Consider the following 14,910-nt stretch of genomic DNA (forward strand, 5'->3'; position numbering starts at 1 on the left):
ACTATGTTCACCAAAGTTAGCCACGTTGTGCATACAAACAAGTCTTTGTAAAAAGAAATACCAATAGGTTAAAGTTTTGGAAGTGCGACAATGCATGGGACACCATTATCTTAAAATAAAAACTGAACAAAACCACCAATTTAATATGATTTCTACAAAATGTAAATGAAACAAAGAGGCAAGATTGTGTTAGAAAAAGCATGTACTTACAGTGGGGCTCATAAGGTGGCGGGGGGTCACCACAGGGCACACACTCCATGTCTTGAAATCCTCCCAGCTTTGTCTTTCTGTAAAATCTTGAGAGATGGAATAAGGCCAAATTAACAGCTGCAGTAAACAAGGCTAGTACAACATTTCAGAAATCCCCTTTGCTGCACGCCACAGACTGTTCACATGGACACAAAATAGCAACATATGGCTTACGGCTTATGCGGTGAACATTTTTTTTCTGGTAATGTATTGTTCCCGGAATTTCATTTTAGTTGGAATTCACTTAAAAAGTTTATCACTTTTCTTTTAAAACTTTAAAGTATAATGTGGTGTTACAAATCCAGGAGATTGGTTGAAGGGCAGTTAAAGGGGCAGTGTGTTCAATGTCAAACAGGAAGACATTTGCAAAGAATGCCGCCCTTTATTCCTACGACAAAGTCGTTTGTGAAAACAATTGGGTGAAGGAATATTCGATAATATGTATGATGTGCTGCACGTTAACCTCAGAACCAGCGCCAATAAAGTGTGCAATCTTATACCCCTGGCTGCTGGCTTTCAACTCTCTACTGGCAAATTATGTATTTAATCGTGTGTGTAGGGTAAACAGGATCTAGGTGAACAAAGGAAGACACATTTGCATTCATTGTGATACCGCTTTATGGTTTGTAAAATGCAAAGGCAGGCTAGGTACAAAAATACATCATTGTGCGCTCACAGACACGGTAAGCAAAGCACTCCATTTAATTTGGCACCTCTACCTTCCGAAATCTGGAACAGTTAGCGAAAACATGTCACAACTGGAAAGTAGCTCCCTGGCCACCTGCTGACATTTTACTCATTTGGACTGGAGGTGAAAATAATGTTCCACAACAACTCTACTGAAATGCAGCCAATGTTCTCCTGGGAAGTAGGCAGCTTTTGACCCAGTCATCAGCATAAAAGGACATAAAAATAGAGATTTGAATCTACCATACACCCAGACTGCTCCAGCTAGCTATGCAGAAAAAGCACACACTTCACACAGCATGCTTAGTGAAGGCATGCTGTACCAACAAATGTCTTCTTCAGATAAAGGCGACAGCAGTAAACATACTAAACTGGTCAGTAGGAAATGTGTCAAGCACGGCTACAATCAGAGAGGATTGTGCATGGTCATATCACGCCTCTGCCTCCTTCCCCGCCCCCACAGGCTTGGTGGACACCTACTGTGTGATCCCCCGATTGCTACAAGTCCAAGCAACAAAATATAAAGAGAACACTTGAAAGAGGCCCCCTGAGCATCAAAGGGACTATAATGCCAATAGGCACACTTGCAAATCTTGAATGAACACGACATCCTTCCCCATAGCAGTTTAGTGTAAAATACAGCGAAATGCACACATGCATTTGGAAAACACCAACTTCGACATTTTCAGGTCTGGCCAATCCTTTCCTAGTTTGATTAGGCCCCCCTCTCCACTGCCAGCCTACATTGAACCCCATCACCTGTGGTTTTGACATCCAGAGTATAACTGATGAACCCATATGCATGCATACTGTAGGCCGAACCCCGACCCTCACACAAAATGATTTGTCTCACAACATTTTGTCAAGTGTTGGCGATAAAAGGCCGTAGGATTTTACTGTACAGATAAGGTTATGCAGATACACAAATAATCACATATCATAATAATATACTTTTGGGCACAGGGTCCCAAGGTTACCCCCTCTGGCCCGTGCCGCCTTCTCATGTCCCACGACTCGTTGTGGACACCGTACAGTGCCCTGTACTTCTATTCCTTTGTTCTTCTCCCTTATTTGTAGGGTGGGAGGGTTTTGTGGTAAAGAAGCAAAGTGTGGAAGACGCTGAGTGAACAGCGAACCTCCTGTCAGTTTGGGTCCCTGGGATTGGTCCACAAACAGATTGTGTTTTCTTACAGCATTCTGCTCTTATTTATAAGACCCACTTTGATGTGTATAGTAGTGGGGGCTGTGTGCCAGCCCCCGGCCGGATAGCCGACATGTCTGGCCCCCTGAGGAGGGGGCAGGTCTTTGAACCTGGGCCCTGCGTGCCTGTTGTTTTTCGGTAGGTGCTTAGCACCTTGTTTAGAGGAAGGGCGAGGCACATGTTCGCACCTCACCCTTCCTCGGCATTGTGTGACAGAGACAGCGCGTCTCTGCGCTTGTGGGGGAGAGGAGCAGGCATGGGGGCGGGAGCTGCCCCTCTCCTAGCCTGCCGAATGGTAACATCATTTACTCTGCCTCGACTTGGGCGGCCCTGCGTCATTGCCCAGGACTTTGAGTAATTCTGACTTGCTCTCTTATGCAGGGCTGAAATCGAAGGTACGTGTGCGTGTATGCCACCCCACATTTTTTTCAGGGGAAACATTGCCATTGATTCTTGGGGTTTAAAACGTGCTTACTTTAACATTTTCAAACCCTATTAGAAGAAAATATCCTCTCTTGTTTTTTTGTGTATGTTGATTTTATGAAAAGCAAATGCTCATTTGTCCTGGGCAGGTTGTATGGTTATGCAAAGCCAATTGAAGGCGATTTGCATATTTCACCTAGATGTGCTCATTTATGGTGACGTCACATCCCATCGCATCTGTTAATGAGGACTGCCACTTTTTTTTCAGGACTTGATCCCCGCATGTGCTTTTGGACAGCACCGTGCTGCTCGCATTTAGTGCAAGGTGGGAATTTGGGAAGGAGTCGTACATGCCGATAATTCCCTGAAGAGGCCAGCACTGAAGTAAGAGAAGCCCTGAAAACACACCACCGTTGGAACCTGAACAGGAAATTGGCATGGGGGAGCCCTGCTGGGAGAGCAGATGACGGGCATTGCAACCAGCTGGGAACTTGCACATTAAAGCGCACCTTGACTTGATTGCCCTCAGTGTCAGCAAGTTATTCTTCTAAAAATAATCTGTTGAGGGGCTTCATGGGTAAAGGGCCTGGGCCCCAGCACAGACTCCATGGTGAACTGGTGTTTGCTGGTGTGCTGGCCTTAAAGAATGCTGTATTATTTCCAAGCATTCAGAAGCAGGGGGAGGTAACCATCTTTCACTGTATGAACATCAAAATACAATCTGGCAGGAGGATGAACGGCTTAGAATATTTGAATGTAGCGCCTTGTGACTGATCATTCATTTAGGAGTGCTGTATTAATAGGTGCTGTTACCTAAGTGAATGATATTCAATTATAGGGCAAAGTCAGCACAGCCAGGATTCAAGTCAGTGTCCAGCAAGCTGAATTTTCTGAGCCACGTTGCTGGGAGAAGAAGCTTTCCAGAAGAAAAACAAAAACCAACTGGCCTTCATATGACCCAAATATTTGATACATAGAATTGCCAAAAGCAGACTCGGAAGCCAAAGAGAACCCGCGGCACACCTCTGCCATAACAAACATTGTAAAACTTGTGCACAAAGGCTAGCATCAGACACAAATGAACATACCACAAGGCAGCCATGGGTTCAAAGCATAGGGTCACTGCACTTGCTCATCTACCAAGGTGTAGTCAATGCAAGCTTTGTCTAGGGTGAGAAAACGGGAGGACAGCGATGGAAATGGAGGGAGCATCGGGGTGTCTGGAGAATAAATACAGCTACTTTGAGATTTCTTTGTTCCCTACATTTGGCTACACAGAACATGATGAACAGGGTGTGGATGATGTACACACCATAGCAGAAAGTAAACTAAAACAAATGAATACAAGCAATTTGGTTTGAAAATGTAAGGAAAATTGAGAATGTAATGGTGGGAATCCTGCTTGCATGTAGGGGAACGTGATTTGCGTCCACCAAATAACTCTAGTGTGTGAAATATGTAGAATCAAATAGCATAGTCCATCAACGTTATCCAAAATAGAAATGTTCATAAAAGTACAACGACACGCTGCAGCACCATACAATAAAATATATTACATAAAATGCATCATTGCTTACTAACATCAGCACTAAGCTTTCCATTCGTAAATGTAAAGAACACCAATATCATATTGGCCACACTATTATGATACATACCACTGTATGACAGTCATTGAATTTATCAATGACTTGGATCAAAACAATGTTTTTTTATCTACATATGACACAACATTTCATAAACTCGTCCCATCAATTCAGAATAAAATGTACACCTGGGGTCTGCAGCCTTGGCTCTCCAAATGTTTTGAACTGCAACTCCCATCAGCCTTAGCCGGTATAATCAATTGCAGAGAATAATTTGAGTCCTAGTGAAAAATAACTGGACTGCCGCAGGTTGCATACCCTTGCCCTGCATCTTATTGATAGTGCTACATTTATAAAATGCATAAGAGCCCACATTGTAGCATGGTCAGGGACCAAAAACAAGTCACGTTGTTGAAAGCCACAATTTTTCAATAAAAGCAACAATGTCTTGTGTAATCCTCTTGTACCTTGTGTAAAATGGCAGGAAATGCGTAAGAGTGTGGCATTGAGATAAAATGGCCAGGCACTTTCTCCAATGGGTATCTCTGGCCATGCACCAATGGCTGCCCCAATTGTAGCAGATTGAAACACATTTTGGGCATCCAAACTCTTTTTGGAAGCACTTGGGTCAGTGTTCACATTCAGATCTTCCACAAGATGCATATATACGAGTTTCTCCCCGCCTTCCATCGTTTCATTGGTTTTATTTTCTTACAAAGATTAGCAGGGTCCTCAAACCAATTTCCAAAACACATACTAGAGAAGAGCGATTGTTCTTAATGCTCGTAATCAAATGCATCCGGTCCATGTGTCTGCTATGCAAAGTATTTTCAGTATCTCAGTGTAAGTCTTGCCACCCTGACCCCAAATTGACATTCAATCTAGTAGTACTCATCATCTGCAAAACACTGCATGTGCCTTCCCATTGCCACAATGCTCATTGCTTCCAGTGAAGGTCAGAACATTGAGAATTGTGTCATGTCACCCTGTTTATCTGCGCTCTAGGTCACATGATTAATTCCACTTAACTGTATATGCTAACATTCTTGGACATATAGACCGCCCACCTCAAAGTTTACATATAATGCCTTGGATACATAAGTCATCTGCAAAAGGCACACTTATCTTTGAAGTTCTCCACAATGTGATGTATAAAGGCATGCAAAATAATGTATGCGCGGGCTTCAGGGAGAAGTAGAGAGCACAGTATAAGATGCCGTTCTTCCCGATATTGCCCTTGCTACCCTCTGGCTAATAGTTTAATGTGAGCAGTTGTTGGTGTGCTTTGAAGGTTAACGCCAGGAGCAAAGTAAGCTCTAAACATCAGATATGGCTTTGTGGATCCCTCCAGCTTTTAGGATCATGCACAGACAAATCTCTTACCTCTTCAAATTCGAATGAGCAGGCAAAATATCACACTGATCTGAATGTTGATGACAGGATTGCTTGCAATACATTCTGTTTTACCAGACAGTAAGCTCAAGTAAATCTACCTTCACCAATCTATTTCTAAATGTTTGTCTACAATACCACTGCCTCCTCACAAATTCTTTTTTCACTCTCCTCTTAATGCCAATTCTTTTGCTATATTTTCCTGAACTCATCTGGAACATCCGTTCACTTTTTACAGGGTTTCATAACATGCATTTATGATGCCCTCACAATGCACTACTTAATTAAAATGTTTTGATTCCTGCAGGTTTCTATCCCTTAGTGATGCATAGTTAGCTACTATCTTGCAATACCCTGCCCAGGATCCCAATGATCTTTAAATAATTTCAATGTAAAAAGGGTAAATTACCCTAACCACTGTAAAAAAGATTTTCTTTACTACACAAAAGTAAAAATGAACAGTTTTCTTTTTGGAAAGAGAGATTAGCAATTAATAAGTAAAAAGAAAAAAAGACTGACGTGTGGCCACGACGAACCCTGCATGCATCCGGGGAGAACAAAAATGAGTAATTAGATTAAGCTCTAACAAGTCAAACCTTGAAACAATCTGTCAGACAGGATGAGTAGGGGCAATGGCTCCTTTGCCATTTACAAATTGGTTTAAGCAATGTTAAGTTGTGTTCTGAAGATTGTATACTGTGCCAAGTCACAACATAAGTCTCAGAGCATCTAGGCTTGCACTGAAACCTGTGTATTGTGCCTCGGCCAGGGGTAGTCAAACTCTAGTCTGTAGAAGAAATAAAAGGAGGGGGAAGATGAGAGTATAGGAAAGTGGGAAACCATGCCTGGGAAATTAGGGAAGAAGGAAGGGATACTGTATGTGGGTGGAGTGTGGGGAGAATGGATTGTTATAGCATGGCTGGATGTTAATCCTGTTGGGTCGACCATAGATCTATAATGTAGAAAGGATGGATGTGTCCTACATGTTTGGAGTCCAATGGACTGTTTCGAGGCAGACTTTGAGAAAAGGAAATTACAGCACAATGTAATTTTTAAATGCATGAGGGGCACAAGACATGCTCGGACAAACCCTTGAAGTTTAGTGGCTTATTTGTCTGGCATACATTTAAATGTTGCCAAAGAGAGGTAGGTAATATTAATTCTGGAACTGACAAACCTGCAGTTCAATACGTATGTTATGAATATCCATGATCCAGTGGCATGCCAATCCAAACATTCAGCATTGAATATAAAGCCAACTTCCTTAGGCCCTTCAATTCCAATGTTAGCCTTTCCTTGGATACTATTTTGGTCAAGCGATCGTAGTACAATACTAGACCACCAAAATCCCAGAAAATCCTCCACTGTCTAAGCAAACACTTTAACTTGGAAGACATCTAGAGAATACAAATAATGTAACCAGTCCAGAATTATTTCTTCTGATTTCTATGCCATAGAGTTACTAAAGAACTTCCTATTAATAAATTATCTATAGATTTCCCAAGCCTCATCACATACAATACAACAATTCTGTATATGATCAGTATGCCCTTTATCTGGAGGTGTCAAGGAATTAAATGAAGATTAACAAGGGGGGTCCTGGGAGTCCCTCTGCCAGACATTAGTCCTGGTTACGAGAGACTTACCCAGAGTCTTTAGCTCACTATCTTTCACAAAGAAGAAATATCCCAAACATATCAGTCTTTGTCCTGCCCTGGGGCAGTCCAGCACCGAAATGCTAGGCAATTCTCCTCTGAACAAGAGTACCAACAGAAACCCCAGACACGTGTTTCGGTCTGGTTGGACCTCATCAGTAGGGTGGATCTGTGCCTCTCTAGTTTAGTTCATTCTCAATGACTTCATTTCATGGTGGCAGAAATTCCAATTAGAATTCTCATAATTGCAGCTTTCAAAATGTCCTAAATAACGGGGCTGGACGACTCAATAGATTCATGAATATTAGTATTACTGAGGTACAAAGCAGTTGTTTATTTTGTTGATCATGAGATCATTTAAAAACTTTTCATTAAGATGCAGTAGTTTTCATTTAATTCCTCTGGGTAAGTCTCTCGTAACCAGGACTAATGTCTGGCAGAGGGACTCCCAGGACCCCCCTTGTTAATCTGCATATTTAAGTAACTTTGGGTCTCACCCTAAGTTACTAGGGGAATCCAGACGTGGACCTCTTGCTCACTTTTCTTAGAGAGGCACAGATCCACCCTACTGATGAGGTCCAACCAGACCGAAACACGTGTCTGGGGTTTCTGTTGGTACTCTTGTTCAGAGGAGAATTGCCTAGCATTTCGGTGCTGGACTGCCCCAGGGCAGGACAAAGACTGATATGTTTGGGATATTTCTTCTTTGTGAAAGATAGTGAGCTAAAGACTCTGGGTAAGTCTCTCGTAACCAGGACTAATGTCTGGCAGAGGGACTCCCAGGACCCCCCTTGTTAATCTGCATATTTAAGTAACTTTGGGTCTCACCCTAAGTTACTAGGGGAATCCAGACGTGGACCCCTTGCTCACTTTTCTTAGAGAGGCACAGATCCACCCTACTGATGAGGTCCAACCAGACCGAAACACGTGTCTAGGGTTTCTGTTGGTACTCTTGTTCAGAGGAGAATTGCCTAGCATTTCGGTGCTGGACTGCCCCAGGGCAGGACAAAGACTGATATGTTTGGGATATTTCTTCTTTGTGAAAGATAGTGAGCTAAAGACTCTGGGTAAGTCTCTCGTAACCAGGACTAATGTCTGGCAGAGGGACTCCCAGGACCCCCCTTGTTAATCTGCATATTTAAGTAACTTTGGGTCTCACCCTAAGTTACTAGGGGAATCCAGACGTGGACCCCTTGCTCACTTTTCTTAGAGAGGCACAGATCCACCCTACTGATGAGGTCCAACCAGACCGAAACACGTGTCTGGGGTTTCTGTTGGTACTCTTGTTCAGAGGAGAATTGCCTAGCATTTCGGTGCTGGACTGCCCCAGGGCAGGACAAAGTGATATGTTTGGGATATTTCTTCTTTGTGAAAGATAGTGAGCTAAAGACTCTGGGTAAGTCTCTCGTAACCAGGACTAATGTCTGGCAGAGGGACTCCCAGGACCCCCCTTGTTAATCTGCATATTTAAGTAACTTTGGGTCTCACCCTAAGTTACTAGGGGAATCCAGACGTGGACCCCTTGCTCACTTTTCTTAGAGAGGCATAGATCCACCCTACTGATGAGGTCCAACCAGACCGAAACACGTGTCTGGGGTTTCTGTTGGTACTCTTGTTCAGAGGAGAATTGCCTAGCATTTCGGTGCTGGACTGCCCCAGGGCAGGACAAAGACTGATATGTTTGGGATATTTCTTCTTTGTGAAAGATAGTGAGCTAAAGACTCTGGGTAAGTCTCTCGTAACCAGGACTAATGTCTGGCAGAGGGACTCCCAGGACCCCCCTTGTTAATCTGCATATTTAAGTAACTTTGGGTCTCACCCTAAGTTACTAGGGGAATCCAGACGTGGACCCCTTGCTCACTTTTCTTAGAGAGGCACAGATCCACCCTACTGATGAGGTCCAACCAGACCGAAACACGTGTCTGGGGTTTCTGTTGGTACTCTTGTTCAGTGGAGAATTGCCTAGCATTTCGGTGCTGGACTGCCCCAGGGGAGTGCGGGGGGACTAGAACTCCAAATCTCATCCAAATCCAATTAATTGCATCCCTCTCTCCAATCCCTAAATCAAGACAATAGGATGTTAAGCAATAAAACAGGGCTTGCTGTCAAATCTCAGTAGCCTAAATAACAGCCCTTTTAAACCTTATAAGTGAATGTATGACCAAATCTTTAAAGCAATATTTCACTAATCAAAATCTGTGAAAACACCATTCAATCCCTTCCATGCAACAAAGTGCCAGGACCTCACATCCTACAGCTAACTTTTATAAATCATGTAAAGAAATCCTAGCTCCAACCTAATAAGGCAAATTAATAGTCTTGGGGTAGCAGAAGAAGTTACTGTTATCCCCAAAGACAAAACAAGTCACACCTTCCATCAGAATACAGGCCAATCCGAGTACTAAATTATGTTGCTAAACCTATGCACCAATACTTGCCACATGACTATCCAAAATGAAGAAGAAAAAAAAAACAAAAGTATCCCTCCTACACAATATAGGTTCTTCAAAAACAGGTCCAAAAGCGATAACACTAAACTAATGGCCTTAAATTTACATCAAGCCCAACACTTTTTGATAGGATATATAATGGAGTTGGATAGCAACCCTAGAGCCTGTGTTTGTGGAAAGGAATCCACATCTGACTTCTTAAACCTCAGCCAGGCCACTAAGTCAGGGTTGCCCCTCACCTCCCCTGTTGTGTTTGATAGTGATTCAATCTTATATTTTCTGTTACAAATAAATGCGGAAATAAAGTGCTCAAATAGGCCAAAGTGCATAAAACATTGCTGTTTATGTAGATTACATATTCTTCTGGCTGAATGTCACTTTATAAAATCTTTTGAAGAGCATCCAAGAACATGCTGCAGTCTGTAACACCCTAAACATTTTAAATCCAATGTCAAACCTTTGAACACCCATTGTGGCAAAGATATTACTAACAGCTCTTGCATCAGATGGCACTTTTGCCATTGAAATACTTCGGGATCATCATCATGGAATGTTTGGTGATAGCATCATTGATGCTGCTGGAGCGTGTCTCTAAAACATATTTCCATCTAATTTCAGGGACAGAAATAGCCACTGCTGTTTCAGAAGGGGACTGCAGGCTCTTGGGGGGAATCTTTGGACCCTCATGTAGAGCTCATACTACACCTCCTCTTTGCCTAGCTTCCTTTGTGTGGTTTCTGGAATAATCCAGGTCTCTGGACCAATCGAGGAGGCACGAGTCGCCCTTATCAAGGATAAGGACGACTCGTGCCTCCTCATCCTTCTTGACCTCTCAGCTGCATTCGACACCGACCACTGCATCCTTCTCTCCCTCCTTGCGGACACTGGCACTGCCCTGAATACCGCCTACCTCTCAGGCAGACAACAGGGTATCCAGAAGAACTAATAGCATTCTAACTAACTCCAGGTCTCCTGCGGAGTCCCCAAGGCTCCATCCTCTCACCAATCCTTTTTAGCCTTTACATGGAGCCTCTGGGCACTCTCCTCAAAGATCCCAAACCTAGCCATCCACCAATACGCAGACGATGCTCCGTAGTACATGAGAGTTAATACTGCGCAGGACATCATTCTTCTCCGCGATAACCCAACCATCATCCAGTCCTGGATGTCGACTGCCTATCTCAAACTAAACCCATGCAAGACTACTGCATTTGTCCTCATTGGTTAGCTTGCTAAAAACCAACTTGTCCAACAACGGCTCAATGATATGCACCTAGAAGGATTTGATCCACAACTCTCAGTCTCTGCAAAATCCTTAGGCTTCACCATTGACAGCAGCCTGTCCTTCCATTAACACATAGCCAAGAAGGCCCAAATCCCCTCGCTCAGAATCTCTACCCTTAGAAAAATCAAACCCTTCATCCCTGCAATAGGACTTTCGGACTGCAGTGCAGGCTGTTGTGGTCTCACACATTGATGGGGGAAATGCTCTCCTGACAGGGTTGCCAGCTGCTCACTTGGCTCCCCTAAAAGCAGTACAGGCTGCAACACGTCTTATTACAGGAGCGCAGAAATTTGACCAAATCACCCCCATCCTATGCGAATTAATAAAATTGGTTTCCTCTCCAAGCCAGGATACAGTTCAACACTGCATGTATCATCTACAAAGCAGTCACGGTAGCACACCTGCGTACCTGGTGGATAAGCTCCACATATCTGGTGGCACATGCTCCTCGTGCAGCAACTCAACAAACCGGCTTGAATTACAACTCGTCCGCAAAGAAAGGACCTGCAAATAATCCTTCTCTTGTCATGCACCCTTCCTCTGGAACTCGATCCCTGTGTCGGCTCACAATGCACCCACAATTCTCCAAATCTCTCAAAACATGGCTCTTTGAACACCTGACCAAGGACTAATTGCAATGGACGCACCTCCCGAAGCACAGACCTCACAGTACTGTGCTACTGTTAACAGATGCCTGCCCAACTACTGGCTACCCACACTCTGTATAGCTCTCTGCTGCGTTTGTGCTAGGTCAGCGCTTTAAACAAAAAAGATAATCATAAAATAATAATCCACCCTGCACTGGGTCTTCTGGTCTAGTGCTATGGCCCTACATGTGGGTATTGTACTTACCAGTTTTCTTCATGTTGACCATTCATGGTTGGTATGTACCGAATCTGAGACCCATCTCCTAGTTCCGCTTGTAATGCTAATGTGGTGCTCTGTTGTGACTACAGGATCTTATAACCCCAAATTTGTTATTATGCCTGACGAGTTATGTTTTTGTAGGTCCTGTGTCTACACTCCTTGCACGTACAATTTTTCACTCCCACTTTACACTTTCTGACCAGAATTCTGTGATGGTTGGCCCTACCTCTGTCGCCTCTTAAATTGTGTCGCCATAAAGTGACTGAATTTCATAGATGGCACCGTGTAATTCAACTATTAGGAAATTATTATTGAATACAAAAACTGCCATGCTGACCGTTGAATACAAATGTCGAGGTTTTACTCAAAGTAGTCACCCAGGTGTTCGGCAGATCTGTTTCTGTCACAAAGACCTTCAGTCCTCTAATGAATACTCTAATTATGTTGCCGATTGCAATAGCCTCCCTTTTCTTCCACATTTAATCAATTATAGCCTAATGTCTCTGCTCCAATAAAAATACACTGCATTGAATTTCAATAACTGATTAGAATGAAAAGGTTTAGTTTGACTAAACCTAGCTAATTATCAGAACTATTAAACAGCTTTTATGGTGGCCATAAGCTACATTGCTAGAGACAACAATCTACCTTCCTCTTTGCTACGAGCAGAAAGATAGCTTACCCTTGTAACCTAATTGAATTTCACACTGCTTCAGTTAAACAACTGCCCTGTCAAAATGTACTGTAAGACATGGTCGATGCATTAATATTACGTGAAAAGAAAGAATACAAGCCTTCGAAATCCAAAATGTATTTCTACATGTCATAATAAAAAGTAAAATCAACATCCATGGACTGATGTACACATCTAAATTCAGGAATCTGACTGATTAAAGACCTTTGGATTACTAACAGATTGGCTGGCTAGCTATGAAACAAAGGTTAAATATAAACGTCTTCTTAGCATCTCCAAAACTACCCATGGACTCGCCCCTCCATACCCATCGGCTCAGCTCACTCCCCACTCACCTACTCGCTCGTTAAGATCATCCAAAGCTTGCCTCTCCGCCACTGCTCTCCTGGCTCCCCTACTCTGGAATGCTCTTCTCCCGGTCTGTACCACTCCAACTCTATCACCTATTTGAATCCAACCTCAAAGCTCTCCTTTCTGAAGAACCTATTTCCTAGCACTCTACTGAATTACCCCGTTGTCCTCTCTCCCTACCCTTCATGGACAACCCTACAGCACCTTTCCATCACCCATGCTTCCTTAATTCAGCACTCTCCCACCATCTGGGTCCTTCGTCATTCTGTCCTGTCCTCGTTCCTGGTTTGTGTCCCCACCGTCACCTGCAACATCTTCTCTACAAGTCACATTCTCTCACCACATTGTAAAGGGCCCATGTCCTCCACTCTATTATCAATGGTAAATTCTTTACGTATTTTTGTGCCAAAAATGCATTGCTTTCCCTGTGAATTTTATAAAATACATTTTTCATTACAGACCGCTCTGTAGCAGACACTTTGCCCTATGAGTGGGGGTTGTGGGGCCGAAAGCGCTTTGTTCAAGATGACATACAGGGCCTGCTCAGCTGCTTCCTTTTGATAGTGCCTTTTATAAAGAATACAGCCACTCTTTTGTTGCAATTCTTTAAAAGGAAAATCAATTATGAAAAAGAAGATCACCAGAAAGGAAAAACCATTAGGAGTGCCAAGAAACATCAGCGGCCTGGAGCAATAGGGTGATGCCACTCCCAAAGTTGAATGGTAAACAGTGAAGGATTATGCCAAACTTCTAGGTCACAGACTTGAAAGGTGAAGATGTTCGCTGTGTTTACATTTTCGTAAATATGGACACATCAAGTCAATAAAGAAAGCTTAAGCAAAATAAACATGAGTGAGATCCTATGGAATGGAGAGAAGCATGACTCACCCTGGTAAGCAGTCACCACATGCTGCATTGCTGCTAGCGGAACAGTTGGCCTTCTGGAACCGGTTCACCAGAGCGCAGTCCTGGCACGGCTTGCACTTCTGAAAGCCCCAGTCTTCCTTGAATCGGTTTGGCCTGCATGTCATGCACTGCGCTTCCTCCTCATAGCCAAAGCCGCATTCCTGCAGGGATTAACAAGCAACAGCGCAGCTATTCAGTCATTGAGAAGTATGAATGGCTGAACACAGACAGCATTAAACCAAGACCCAGCAAAATCATTAGTGGGTCTTTCAGGGGCCAAAAGCGACCCTTTCTGCAGGTTCAAATGTGCCTTCTATCCCCAATAATCTCCCTTACGCTTGCAAGCACCACTTGAGTCATCCTCTTTATTCGAGAAAACAGAAAACATGGTGCATTTTAATTAAAAAAGACTAGGGGCGGCCTTCCCCACCCCCACTGCTGCTACATTACTATTATTAGCCAACGGTACACTTTTCAGCGGCCTGTTTTCCAATTATACCAACCATGCGAATGCTTGGAATTTAAATGTAAAGAAGGATTCTGGCTGCCATTCACTAGCAATATTAGGAAGTTTTACTAAGTTACCAAGGTTATCAAGCAAAGCTAAAAAAAAAAAAAAGCTAATTACTGCAAAAATTGCCTGCTGCTATGGGTTTTAACACAAAGCTATCAAACAAAGTAAATCTGCGAGGAAAATGACTAACAAGATAGGGGATGGAATGCGGGCTACCAAATGGAAACCCAATTAGATTCAAGTTATCAATCTACAACCATTTCAGATATAGAGGCTCTACCAAAAGCGTCTAAAGGCTTGTATAGTCATCTGTCTCCTTTCAGTCTATTCAGAAAAACTCTGCAGCATGCATACTGGGTGTGAGACAGCTTAGGGGTTTTACTCCAAGGGTGCCGTCCCTTGCTGTGGCAGGAAGTCTGCTGCACAAATTGCCAGCAAGAAGGATCATTTCATCACACATTGGGCACACTGGCAGAGTGCTCTACACATTCAATCAAAACCTACAACTCTCTGCTGTCACAAAACGTTTACAAAAATACACGCATGCATGAACTAAAGTGGAACATAGTAATTGCAAACTGACAATCCGATTACCACCACAACACTGAGACGAGAAAGAATTATGGTTCAATTAAATCCCACCGACATAGTCT

General features: G+C 43.2%; 1 protein-coding gene across 1 annotated transcript in view; it reads right to left on the bottom strand.

Annotated features, from left to right (window-relative positions):
- TNFRSF19 (TNF receptor superfamily member 19) overlaps nucleotides 1-14,910 on the bottom strand; it is a 264,598-nt gene that overhangs the window by 145,410 nt on the left and 104,278 nt on the right. The window contains exons 4-5 of the mRNA XM_069639109.1: nucleotides 13,726-13,904; nucleotides 211-296 (exon numbers count right to left, since the gene is read on the bottom strand). Of these exons, the coding sequence (XP_069495210.1) occupies nucleotides 211-296; nucleotides 13,726-13,904 (265 nt within the window). The remainder of the gene's footprint in view (nucleotides 1-210; nucleotides 297-13,725; nucleotides 13,905-14,910) is intronic.

This window comes from Ambystoma mexicanum, chromosome 7q (genome assembly GCF_040938575.1).
Source record: "Ambystoma mexicanum isolate Mex_15411 chromosome 7q, UKY_AmexF1_1, whole genome shotgun sequence".
In the NCBI taxonomy this organism is placed as follows: domain Eukaryota; kingdom Metazoa; phylum Chordata; class Amphibia; order Caudata; family Ambystomatidae; genus Ambystoma; species Ambystoma mexicanum.